This window comes from Apodemus sylvaticus, chromosome 11 (genome assembly GCF_947179515.1).
Source record: "Apodemus sylvaticus chromosome 11, mApoSyl1.1, whole genome shotgun sequence".
In the NCBI taxonomy this organism is placed as follows: Eukaryota; Metazoa; Chordata; class Mammalia; order Rodentia; family Muridae; genus Apodemus; species Apodemus sylvaticus.
In genome coordinates, this window is record NC_067482.1 from 13,458,876 (window position 1) to 13,472,862 (window position 13,987).

Below are 13,987 nucleotides of genomic sequence, written 5' to 3' on the forward strand. Positions count from 1 at the left end.
TTAAATATAAAGTCCCATTGTTATCCCCTTGACACCTCTTCAGTGGAACTACGATTAGACAAAACAAGGTGAGGAGGGGAAGCAGACGCTACTGTGGGAAACCGGAGCTTGCAGATGGAAACAATTAATTAGGAAATAGAAATGGACAAGATGCCACTTGTCTCTGAGAAAGGCTACGCTGGAGAGAGAGTCAGAGTGGAGCTGGCCAGTTGCAGAGCCTGCCAGCAACCACTAACCGGAACTAATTCAGGCCCAGGTGATTTGGAGGCACAACTGCAAAACAAGTAGATAAAATTTTCTTTTGGAAGAAATTAATGAGTCTTGAAACTTTAAAACCTCATTTGAGAACTGCAAAAGAAACCATCTGTTTCATAGTTCATCTTTAAAAAAAAAAAAAGAACACCTCTGACAAATTTTGTAGAATTATTCCTATATTTTCAACACTAGAAGGCCAATGGGCCTCGATGAGTCCTTCAAATTGTGGTATTTGACTAATGCAATTTTTTTCAAGATAAATAAGGCATATTTTATAATTAAGAAAACTAAGACATGGAGGATCAATGACTTGTCCAAAGTTGTATGGTTGCAGTTAAACAAATTCTGCAAAGATTAATAATAAGAATAATTTGCAAGAATTAAGGTTAAAAACAAAAAACCCAAGCCTTCAAAAATGAGCAACCAAAAAGAAAATTGGAAGAAAAATGGGACTATCTCTGAATTTTCTTCATAGGAAAATGGGACATGGACCTACCTGGTGTGCAGTCTGGACAGCATTGTCCCTTCACCACCAGAGCTAGGGTGGCCACTGGACATGGCGGGCAAGAGGGCTCATAGCAAGTAACTTGAGCCTCCCGGCACTCACACAGCTTACAAGGGCCTTCTTCCCACTTCTCCCCCTCCTGTGGGAAATGGTGAAGACAGTAGACAGTGACTGGAGCAGAGACTCGGAAGAGGAACTTCTGGGGTAGACCAGCAAGCCGCCGCAAAGACCAGGAGATACATGACATCAGCATCCCACCCTCCCAACTTGGCTCTCAAACAGCAAGGAATTTAACAAGCATAGTTTCCCTTTGTTTTTAATTGGTTTCTTTTAATGTGCAGCATCAACGGAATGATTTTAAGCACACTCAAGAGATAAATTTTGATGTACCTTTGGGCAACCAGAATATGTAAGAAGTATTTCAAATGTGCTTCTCAACACATTTCACCCCTCAGAGCCAAAACAAAACCCACCAGGGGGCATTATCATTACTTTATGTACCTAGTGGTTAGCAGGTCCATTAAACACAATCTCTATAATAAGAGTAAGATACTTGGTCCAAACACTGGATTTTCTTGTTACAGTCAGAGTAACAAGAAAGGCATTGTATTCTCCAAATTAAACTTCTGTTGGAACACTGTGTGTGTGTGTGTGTGTGTGTGTGTGTGTGTGTGTGTGTGTGTGCGCGTGGCTACAGATGTACCATGAGATTTCTCTCCTTAAAATATTCTTTCTGGCCAACTGAATTATGGTAATATGCATGAATAGTTTGACAGAGAATCTATACTGATTTTAGAAGCAATTTCCTTAACAATCCACTGACCCTGGAAATCAGAGCGAGACAAAGGTCTCTTCATAGACTGCACTGGATTAATCAGGGGGGGAGGGGGATGAGCAAATGGGAGAGTATATTTTAAAATAAAATTCTGATAAAATGCTTACTGAGCTAACTAACGTGAATTATCGCTAACAGTCTGCTTGACCGTACTTTTCAGAGTGAAGGGGAAATTGTGAGGAAACCGGGGGGACACAGTCACAAGAAGAGAAGTTATTCAACCTGGGTTCCTAGACGCTCATTCTCAAACCCTTAAAATCATGAGCTTGTTGTCTTTAAGACTGGAGAAGGGACAGTCAGTTGCTTGGGAAACAATCCTATCACCATCCCAAGAGGTGATTCCTACAATAATTTACTGTATACAAAGTTCCCTCAGAGATCAATTGTCATTGCTGTTGGTTTTTTCAAATTGATAAGAGATCAATTGACTAGGCTGGAAAAACTCATCAGCAGGAAGGTAAAGAAGATATATAGGTGCCCATGGTTAGTAAAATGTAACTATCAATTATAGAAAATAAGCCAAAAAAAAAAAAAGCCCAAATCTAGTGCATTGATGTCTCAGTTTTCCCAACACCCTTAGTTTCTAACCGTAATGCCATCAAACATAACTATGAAAAATGCTAAGACACCAAATCCCCCATGGTAAGTTCATGCAAATCATTATTTAAAACAACTCTGTAAGGACCCATGCACAAATCAAAAATCCATACTTACTGGAACATGCTTAATTTCGCTTGCATTTGAAGACATCTAGAAAGAAAAAGAAATGTATTTATGATACCACTAAAAACACCATTAGGCTGATCTGTTTATTTTTCCATTAGGAGATATCCATTTCCACCAAGCAGCATGCAATTTTATTAACTTCTTATGCATAAAAATAAAATCTGTCTGCATCAAGCGCTAGGAATCATACCAATCGAGGGTGAAGACATTTTGGACTTTTTATTTTTGCTTTGTGCTCGAGCACGTGGATTCAATTCCCCTCAATATCCAGGGATTCGAGGACAAGGAATCTAAACTTTTAAATGAAACTCTTGAATTTTTGTGGTATCAGATGGATATGGGGATTTGTACTTATATCTGACACATGGTTTTCTTTAGTTCCATTTGGTTTAACGTCCAAAAAAAGAGATGGATGAACTAATATTACAAAATGGGTCCAAATTCAACAATTATAGGGACACATTAATTTTCTAAATTCTTAAGACAATGAGGATGACTAAAATATCACCACAAGACAAGTGATAACAACATTCTAAAATTATCAATGTTTTCAACTACAGATATGCCCACTGTCTGTCCTAAGAGCTTTGTTTGCATTTATCATCTTAATTGCCCAGAAGGAAAGTACCTTTTTCATCTGAACTAAATAAAGAGGGACCTCGCTCAAGATCACAGTATGGAGCATAGGAGGGATTCAAACTTAGAGCCTGCCTTGTTGACTTATATCACTCTCTTAGAATACACAGAAGGGCTGGCAGGCTGACAGATGTGATTGAGACCTGTTAGTTTAGACTGAGACCAATCACAGGACTGACACTCAATTGTTACAACCCTATTCTGATCGGTCAGTGAAACCACCGTATTTATGATCAATGAACATAAGTTAAAGAACACAATAAATCTGCCAACGTCCCAAAATCCCATGAGAAATATGGGCTTTAAAACTAGGGCAGGGCTGGATAGAGAGTTCAGTTGGCAAAGTGTTTCCCACATAAGCACAGGCCTTGAGTTGGATCCCCAGTTCCCACATTTAAAAAGCTGGGTATAGCACATGCTTGTCATCCTCGCACTTTGTAGACAGAGACAAGCAGGTTCCAGGAGCTCACTGCCCAGTCAGTATATTCACTTGGCGAACTCCAGACCAACGAGAAACCTTTTCTCTAAACAAAACAAGATCCAAGGTAAGTGTCCTCTGAGGAGGAGATCCATGGTTTACTTCTGGCCTCCAGATACATGCGCATCTGTGTGCGTGTCAGGCAAAGTTAAAGGCAGAAAGGTAATTGTTTGTTTGTTTTTTTACTTTGACATAGGGAGAAATAATATTTGAGAAAGTAGAGTTTTTCCCCACATCCACTCCATCAAAATTCCATCATTTATTTATTATTTGGGGAGTGTGTTTGGTGTGTGTGTGTGTGTGTGTGTGTGTGTGTGTGTGTGAAATGTGTGCGGCACGCACATTTGAGGGGGGCAACTTTTGGGGTTGATCCTGGAACCTAACTCAGGTTGTCTGATGAAATACTTCTACCCACTGAACCATCCTGCTTTCCTCCAATGCTGCCATTTCCATCCACTAAGCGACTCCAGGGAGTGGCCATTATTTACTGCTTCCTTCTTAAGCCAAACCAGGATCATCCTCCATCTAGACCAGTGTTCTCATTCATCCTAACGCTGCAGCCATTTAATACAGCTCGGCATTGCTTCTCCATAACTGTAGTTTTGCTACCGTTATATAAATAGCTAATTTACAGGATATCTGTTTTATTTTTACCCCAATGGGATTGTGAACCACAGGTTGAGAGCCACCAATCTAGACAATTAAACAATTAAAACAACTAACAAGACTCACAGTTTGATTCTAAGTTAAGTTTTGACTGCAGGACCCCCAGCTCTCCAGCAGCTCCCATCTGCCCTGAAGTAAAGAACCTGTCTTCTAGACTACTGCTCCCCGAATCTCCCACCCCCTTTGTTCCAGCCTTAGCCACTCTTGCGACTCCCTGAACATTCCACACATGCGCACCTGCCTCAGTGCCTTTGCATTTGTGGTCTGTCTTCCCCGTCTATCCCCAGACAGTCACATGGGTCATTCCCTTGCTCCCACCCAGCTCTCATTAGATTTCCTGCATGAAAGACTTCCCCATCCATCTTACTACGAAGAAACTTCCACCACAGCTCAATGACTTACATGTTCTGCAGTAGCCCACTACCCTGTGTGAGTGTGTGTGTGTGTATGTGTGATCTGTGTGTCTGTATGCATCTTGTCTGTTTTCTCACAATATAAATATCTTCCACCAGGAGCAGACTCTACACGATGCTTTCTGTCTGCCTATCCCCAGTGCATAGCACATTCTTGATGTACATATAATAGTTTGCTGGAAAAAAATGAATGGGTCTAAAAACACTAGGACGTAATAAAGATCCCCTTATTAGGTTAATTTTGATCTATTAATTTTAATAGTGTTTTGTTATTAACCTGATACTCACAATCTGTGCCTTCTGTTCATAAACACAATAACCATCCCTTGAAATGCATTCTGGGCAGCATTTTCCTTCTAAGTGAACTAATTCTTCACCCTGTAGGGATAAAAGTTGCAATGTACACATCAAATTAACATCTCCAGGTAGCAATGCTAAATTGAGAAGCAGCTGGGTTCCTGATTGGAATGAGAAGCTCCACACACTCTCCTCTTGCTTCAGCCCATTGCTTATTTGTGTGTGCCCCACCCCCATGACCCATCCCCACCCATCCCCATCCCCATCCCCATCCCCATCCCCATCCCCATCCCCATCCCCATCCCCATCCCCATCCCCATACCCATACCCATACCCAATGCCCACCCTAGCTGGCTCCCTCTGGGATGTCTCCTCATAATTCCAGTGTATTCTCCAAGTGCTTTTCCTCTATTCTGATGAAATGTTCTCTCCACCCCATAATTACCTACCTACCCATGACCAGAAACTGTAGTCATAGCAATGTCTTAAGTACAACAAATACAAGTGGCAGGAAAGGCTCACACTATCTCAGAGAAAGACAGTCAGAACTTGCAGCCTTGGTGTCAACCATAGCATGCAAATCAGGCCAGTGTTTGAAGATGAAATCAGAGGGATCCTTTTATGTACAGATGAAGTCTCAGGCTTAAATTAAATAGCAAAAAAGTTAATTTTTGTTCACCATTCTGAAACTCTCAGAGTTAGCTAACTTGCACCTAACTTTCTTTTTAATTCTAGGAGGAAGAAGAGCAATGCCACATTTTGAAGACAGATGATTGCTTACAGAGCCTTCCTGCTTTAATAATTTCAGCTTATTTTTTATTTCAAAATAATGAATGTTTGATGTTCTTTTTAAAAAATCTAAATAATTCTCTGTAGATTAGAAACTTTAAATTCCACTGCAACCCCACATTCCAGGGTATATGCTACTAAATCACAAATTCTGCTTGCAATTTTCTTTATGTAAACAATAATGCAGAGTGTTCTTCAAACCACTGTCTACTTCCTAAAGACTCATTTACTTTCTGGAGAATGATATGTCTCTTTAAATATTTAACATTCAACTTGGGGGCTCTATATTATATTTCAAAGTTTAGGAACCACATTAAATACAAACAGCACTGTAAAATTAAATACTCATATTAAACTATGTTAGTTTATGTTTAAAACACCATATTAAAGAAAAATAGATTGTAAAAGCATTTGTTGTCTTTGGGTCATAGCTTTAAGAATGGATTTTTAGGCTCTCTTCTAGAGTCTTCAAGATCTGCTAAACAGAATATACATTTCCATTTTAATGAAGAAAATCATAAATCTCTAAAACAAACACACATAGGTACAATTCCTAAAAGTTATTTCAAAAAGAAGGGAGCTGTATGGATTGCTGTCCATCAGAATTCACACCAGTCAGAGGCCAACAGAGAGCAGTGGGTGCTATAGGGAGCGGGCGTATTTACATATAAATTGTTTTGCAGAAACAAAGACTCAGCTTGGATGAAGGCATCACTGAGAATCAGATTGAAAATTTGCTTTCAAAGCACATAAAAGGGTTTATATGTGTGTAATCTAAGTTGCTTAAAACAATATTTTGAAGCAAGGCAGAGTGTGTTCTTCTGTTAAAAAGAAAAGGCCTGGCAGGGTGGTTAGAGAGCTCCCACATTCCAAAGAGAGGAGAAGGTGGCTGTTCTGAGCCTTCACACAGCGCAGTGAATACCAAAAATCCCTGTTCCTAGGAAGCAAGGATTCAGCCTAGGGGAGGTAGGAAGGTCTAAACAGTGGTGCTATTTATAGAAGCCTGGCTGTCCCCAACCACTGCAGCTTGATGCTGTGGGGAGCATGCCAGCTACCATTTGACTTCGGCTTTGAATAGAACTAAATCGTGAAACAAACTCATTCACTTCATTTTTAAGTGTATTCTCAATATCAAATATGTGCTGCACCTCCTCTGCTGAATACCTAACCCCTAGGGAACCATGACTCTGGAAGTCAATATAATGTGCATTAGCACAGGATGGCCTCTTTTGAGGTAGTTTTCCTCTGGTGGGAGGAAGGGAAAGGCTCCCCAGTTCTGCATGCCTTCCCTCTTCTGTACACTGGGCTACAGGCCATTCCTTCCAGCACAGCCCATCTCAGGAGTAAATAGTAGGGTCGTATAAGAAGGAAGAAATAATGTGCTATCTTCATCTGAATTCATGTTTAAAGACATTACAACACCTGGAAATATGAAATCAATCATATTGTACAAGTGATCAATTTATGTTTCAGGGTTGAGGGATTTTACTGAATACATCAAAGACAAGGATCGTGCCATTTACTCCTTTAAAAAAGACAAAGTGTGCATTGATTCAAGGCTATGGAGAACATTTGGTGATGATTCAATAATAAGTAGCAATGGGCACGTATGATTCTGTCACCCGTAGAAACTGAGATCTCTATAGCTTTGTGTAGATGCGTGACACTAATGCCTAATACACCCTTGGTTGCCAAGATTAGAAGTCAAATAGCCTTGATATCTTCAAGAGGGGATCAGAAAGCAGAATGGAACTTGCTGAAAGCCCCAGCAGAGCTCTCCCCAGCTCCCTCACAGTTATTTCCCTCAGGAGCTCTGAAGGCATTTAATGCATATCTCCATAATCCCTGGTGCTCCTGAGGACCTCCGTGTAGAACCAGATCTGCTGTGTATCTGGCTGCCCACAAATCCCAGGAACCCTCAAGGTCACGGTACGCCCTTTTCATTGATCACCAGCGATACATGCAAAGCAGAAATTAAGAAGCTATTAGGATAACCAGGCTTTAACAAGGTCATTAATGAAAGCTAATTTCAGAATTATGGTAGCTAAAAGGAGGCCGAAGAGTATTTTTTTTCCTCTTTAAAATTCTATTTTGGTTAAAAAATTTCACTACTGGCAGTAATTCCAGCTTAGAATCTACTAACTTACACAAAATTGGGGGTATGTGGAGATACTCTAGAAAAAAATTAAACATCTGGAGAAACAGACCATGGGCTTCAGAACCTCGACCCTTAGAGGCGGGGGGGGGGGGGTGAGGGAGCACCAGAAAACGGATTAGGGAGCACGGCACTCTCCACTTCAGCAGCAGCAGCAGCTCCTCATTGTCCTCAAGGACACACAGAGAACCTAGCTAATGCCACCACCACAGTTACGTGACGCTCTAAGTCAAGTGGGTGAGCAGACACACAGAAGTATGCTACCAGAGGGGACAGTGGGTTATGCTAAGTTCCTCAAGGGAAATTGAGAGTAGGCCTGTCAAAAGCCGCCAGGACCACCTCTGCCTGTTTCTCACACAAGTTAATCCTTGGAGCACAACCCAGATTGTCAGACACAGAGGCAAGGAAGCCCCGCCCCAGACAGCAAGAGAAGGAAAAGGCCCTCATCGAGTTTCCTGTCATCTCCTTCCAAGCATTCTGACTCCCCTCACGTAAGAAAAGGAGAAATGAAAGGCATTGGAGTAGTGCATAAATCTAGGGGAAGGCAAGACCCTCTCTGCCTAAGTAAGTTTCAGCTCTGACAAGACCTACATGTGGGAGGCGAAATGAAAAATACCAGTGCAGTGAATGACAGTCTTGTTTGAAAGCTCGCCCCTCTTTAGGCCCAGGGCTAGAAGTGGCAGAGAAACCAGAAAGAAAAAAGCCTCTGCTCACCCCTAAGCCTCAGATCTCTATAGAGTCCCTGTATCCTAAGTTCAGGAAACCCCCGAGGGAAACTGGAGGGGCGGATGGGAGCGGCCAGAGGAGGAGAAAACTTTTAAAGCAATTTTTTTTTAAGTCATGGGTCAAAATTAAGTTCAAAAGGGGAAAAAAAAGTAATTTCCCTAAAATGTACTTGTGAAGCCAGACAGAGACAGCTAGAAATTATGCAGATAGTGAAAGTTAACAGAGGCCAGCAGAGTTAATTGTCTATAAGGTTCCCTTGCTCAATCCCAGTACACTGGAGGGCTCAAGGTTGTCTTTTCTACTAAATGCAACCAGTGTGCTTGAAGAAAGAGCCAGGCCCCAGGCACACCTGCAGACCAGCGCTTCAAGGCCAGAGTAAACAGGGCAGTCCACTACGGATGAGGGCCAGCTGCACAGACTGGTAGGCTAAAGTCCTCCATCACACCCTTCGCTTTATGCTTCTGGCTGAGTTCTTCTAATCTGAACAGATGCAGTGATAGCTAAAGGCCCCGGGGAGTGGTCCAAGCTAGTCTGAACAGACAGCAACATTCACTTCCTATCCCAGCGTCTCCGTGCTCAGAGACCCCTGGAAATGCGAGCAGTCTGCCCGCCATCCTCTCCACTGCCAGGAAGGAGGGGGTATCCGCCATCTGCTGGGAGGAGCTGCCTCGGGGCAAATGGAAATGCCTTCACTTCTTACCGGGGCACAGGCCACCTTGGCACACTCTCCTGTCTGGCAGGTCACTTGGCCCTGGTCACACGTGCAGAATTCACAGGCTGAGCCCTTCCACATCTCATCGTGGTACCGCAGGACCCCACCGGAGGAGCAGCTTCTGGCAGGAGACACACATTCCTCACAGCACTGCCCGTGATGCCGGGCTCTGCTTTGACCCTGGAGAAACAGAGAATGGTAAGGGAAGGGCCGTCCTAGGACACAATGGGAGCATCACAGTCAGCAAGTGGCAGAAAGACACAGAACGCTGACCATGCATAATGCAACCCCCTCCTGGCCCAGGGGGACACAGTTCTCCATGTCAGCTCTCCTGCTGGGAGGCAGGCCCTTTATATCCTCATACAACATTCCACATTCTCTAAAGCTTCTGATTCTACCAAAAAGGACACAGTAGACGAAGAATTGCATTTCTTAAACGGTTCAGAATCGAGCTTAGAAGAGTGAGTCACGTGCTTTCAAATACCTTTGCACATTTCAGTGGAGGGCACGCCTGTTTGTGGCACCTGACCTGTCCCTGGTCACACATACACAGGGTACAGGGGTCTTCTTTCCACTGTTCACCATGCTGAGAGAGAAAGGGGGACAAGGGAGGGTGTCACTCAAGTGCCACAGGCATCAAACAAAAGCTCAGGCGCCTACTTTCCCATTGCATTTTTTTTTCAAGCATCAACACTGAACACATTTCATTTCTGAGAAGCAAAATAACTTAGGTAAAAATGGCCTCTAAAAAGAAAAGATAATGAATTGAAAAGTTATTCAAATGTTTTTGCATTTGGATGACAAGGATGTCATCTGTTGAGGGTCACTCTACCAAGCATTCGGATGACCTGGAGATGCTGAGGTGAACTGAAGGCCCTGCTGGCTGACTGCTTTGTGGACATTCTTTAGGTCTTCTTTACCAGGAGCTTCCCTCTCACCTAGGGGATAGGAGTTTCCCCAGGTTTGCTCAAATGCCGGAGGTCAAAGAAATTACTCTCCAACCATGTCTTTCTTCACCATCCAGCATGCATGTGTGAGTACGGACTTTTCACAACAGGAAGTCATCCACAGGGCATCAGGGAGACATGGTTAACAAACACCCACGTGAAGGTAACGTCCAGACCCGAGCTGATCTCTCCTAGAGACCTCTCCCTACTGGACGTCTTGCTTTCTCACAAGCAAATGTTATCATTTTGGTTACTTTTACTGGGGCATTTCTGGTACTTGCAGCCAAAGAAGATTAAAATACTTTCACAGCCTATCTCTTGAAGGAAAAAGAAACCTAGTACACACCTGTCAATGAAAATATCGATCGAATGAGACCACAGTGCCCAATGGGGCATGCACAGCACAGATGAAAGTGTTTCCCACAGGAGGAGAAATGGCTCAGCGACTCAGAGCACTGGGTGCACCTGGGGAAGACCTGGGTTTGGGCCCAAGAATTCTTAACTTCCTGTAACTCCAGTTCTAGGGATCCAATGCCCTTCAGGACTTCAAAAACACCAGGTGTGCACATGATGCATACATACAGACACAGACAAGTTCACATACAGAAACTTACAGGTGTGCACATGGTGCATACATATAGATACATACAGGTTCACATACAGAAAATTACAGGCATGTGCACATGTGAGCACACACATAAATCTTAATTTGAAAGCTTTTCCCCAACTAGTTGTTTCATTCAGATTTTAAGAGAACCACCTAGAATTAGGGAACCTCTGATTCCAGATTCCCCACTGACTGCCACAATCCCAATTCTACTTATCTTTTCATAGAGTGGTGAATAAGAATGAAAACAAGCTGGGTTTATTTTTATAGGTTTATTGCTTCAGAATGATATGACTGTTGGTTATATCATATATATATAATATAGCTATATATATACATTTATGATATATACATATATATGTATCATATATATGATATTGTTATATATCACACATGACATATTATTATCTCATATATAGTTATATTATATATTACTTATACATTACATATATATTACACATACACACATACACACACACACACACACACACACACACATATATATATAATGTGAACACCCCTAGGACAGAGCATTTATTCTTTCACCCAATTTGCTGAAGTTTTCTTCATTTCTTCATTTTAAAACTACTACAGGTTAGGCATGGTTGTCTAGACTGTTTGAATAGTATCACTCAGTTTGCAGTTTACTCCTCACTTCAGTCATTCAATGGCCTGAGCTGTCTACTCTGCTATCCCTGTGTTTCTTCCCAGTATAATAGAGGGGGAAAGTGTCTCCAAATATCAGAGTATAAAACCCATGAAAGAACCACCGGCCAGCCCCAGATTCTTGAAACTCAGCACAAACAGTGAGTGACCAATCACTGCCCCTCTCCTCATCAGTGTGCGTGTGAACAGTAAGTTTTCCCAAGGTTTGTGAACTAGGGTTCTGCTTGCCAGCACATTCTTTCATATTTATAATCCCTTTCAGCTTAATTTTTTTTCATAAAGGCTTTTCATGTACTGAAGGGAAAAAAAGCCATTTGTGTACTGAGTTACTAATCCTGGCATCAAGTCAGACATGAGGGTTGGGGGGGGGGCTCTGCGGTTGGGGGGCATGGGATAGCAGTGTGAAGAGCGTATGTCAGCACGCCGCAGTTACCTCGTACACTTGGCCAGCTGTAGTGCAGGATCGCGCCGAGCACCGAGAGCAGCATTTTCCAGGGACCCGGACGACAATTTCATCCTTGACACCCAGAGAGGGACAATCCATCAGGAGAAAGTATTAATCCACATCAATAGGAAAGTCTAACTCACAGCCATCTCTGCTACCCGCTACAAGTATGGAGAACAGAAAATCCTGTCACTGGGCATTCATTTCATGTAAGCCAGGGCTTTGGTAAGTGGCAGTTTCCCCAAGGCTGGTGTGAACCTTAGAAAGTGGGTGCATGTCCTGTCTTCTACTAAAAATATCGAAGACAAGTGATTATAAAAATAAAACAACGTGTCTTCACCAGGCATATCCTGCAACCTGCCCATGACTCTCTGAGATAGATGGTCTTATTCTTGCCTTAAGTGAGAACACTAACAATAGACAGGTTGTGTAACTCGCCTACGGTTATGTGGCTGACTGCTCATGTTATATGATTGGAAAAACCTTCAGAGTCCTAATCATAAAAGAGTATGTGTACTTTTGACTGACATCTGAACTTGAACGCAAAGGTGTCCCTTTCCTAGATCAGCCGCATCTTGGTTTAAGCCATATGTTTATATAAATGTTAGAGACATTTATATAAATGTTCTGAATACAGGCAAGAGCCAGCCATCCTCTGGAAATCTTGGAACAGACACTGTAGAGAAATGTGTCAAAGATCCTACACCTGGAGAACCCTCCTCAACTGCCTTTTCTCTTTGTCTTCATCTCTACCACCATGACCAGTACCCCAGAAAAGTCAGGCACTCATCTCTGTTGTCATAGTAACTGTATCCTCCTACATGACAGAGTCAGCTTCTCATTCATCCCACAGCCTTCTTCATCGTCCGGAGGAAGGACCATTTAGAAGGATGAGAACAAACTAAGTCGCCTTGACTAAGAAGTGGTAGTTACTACATAGAAGTCAGAACCTTCCAAAACAGTCACCACACTATCTCTTATGAGAAGGAGAAACAGATTTTACTCTCATAGTTACTCTGGTTTTCCTTGTAGAAGAATAAGAAAGCCAGCATACCTGAGATGGAAGGGACAGGGGTCCCATGAAGTTAACTTTTCATGGCAAGTGTCAGTAACACACCTCCACAATAATTTAGCATCGTTACACATTGTCATTCAAATTTCTGTATTACTTGTAGTAATACGAGTTTCTTGTATTACTACAAGCCTATTCTGATAGGCTTGCTGCAAATGCTTAAACCACTGAAACTAAAGCAGCAGCTGTTTTTTGTATGTTTGTGTGTGTGTTTTTGTTGGAGATATTTTATTTTATACATAAAGTATTAGGACCTTTGATGTTCAACAGAATATATGAAGACTGGCTAGGCCCTGAGAAAACCGATCATTACTTGGCTTCAGAATTCCTCAAAGAAATTTTGGTTGACAAAGTGAAGCAGAGGCAAAGATCACCACACTATCCAAGAGCTTCACCAGAGTTAACAAATAAATTACCGTGTGTGTGTGTGTGTGTGTGTGTGTGTGTGTGTGTGTGTGTGTGTTTATAAGGTTTGCACATATGTGTGGTGAGTCACCACAGACTCCAGAATTCACATCCCCTGGAGCTACATGGGTGGTAAGAAGTAAACTCAGGTGCCCTGCAAAAGCAAGAAGTGTTCTTAACCAAGGCACCACATCCCCAGCCCAGTCTATCTTAAGCAACACGGGACAAACATAACCACTACAAAGACATTAACACTATACTTTCAGATACTCCTTTCAAATGCATGATCTTTAACTTAGCTCAGTACAGTATGGACTATGAACCAAGTCCATCTTACCATCTATCTTTAAAATAAAGTTTTATTGGATTATGGCCACACACCCATATATCTATATATCTAATCTATATATCTATATATCTATATATTTATATATATTATCTATCCTCTTTATGCTATGACGGCAGAGCTCAATAGCCATTTTAACTCTACAGCACACAAAGCTGAAACTACTCAATCCCTTCACAGAAAGATGTGTGCCCTGACTTTAATATAATAGCTTCCATAGTTGTAAAAATTCAGTGCTAGAAAATATGGTGAATGAGATTACATTTGGGGAGGTAGAGTTTCCAGGAAGACTATATTGGATTATGG

At 42.0% G+C, this 13,987-nt stretch overlaps 1 protein-coding gene across 1 annotated transcript in view; it reads right to left on the minus strand.

Annotated features, from left to right (window-relative positions):
- Fras1 (Fraser extracellular matrix complex subunit 1) overlaps positions 1 to 13,987 on the minus strand; it is a 402,136-nt gene that overhangs the window by 217,639 nt on the left and 170,510 nt on the right. Inside the window, exons 7-12 of the mRNA XM_052198714.1 lie at positions 11,847 to 11,930; positions 9,678 to 9,779; positions 9,182 to 9,373; positions 4,803 to 4,892; positions 2,310 to 2,345; positions 752 to 899 (exon numbers count right to left, since the gene is read on the minus strand). Coding sequence (XP_052054674.1) covers positions 752 to 899; positions 2,310 to 2,345; positions 4,803 to 4,892; positions 9,182 to 9,373; positions 9,678 to 9,779; positions 11,847 to 11,930 — 652 coding nt within the window. The remainder of the gene's footprint in view (positions 1 to 751; positions 900 to 2,309; positions 2,346 to 4,802; positions 4,893 to 9,181; positions 9,374 to 9,677; positions 9,780 to 11,846; positions 11,931 to 13,987) is intronic.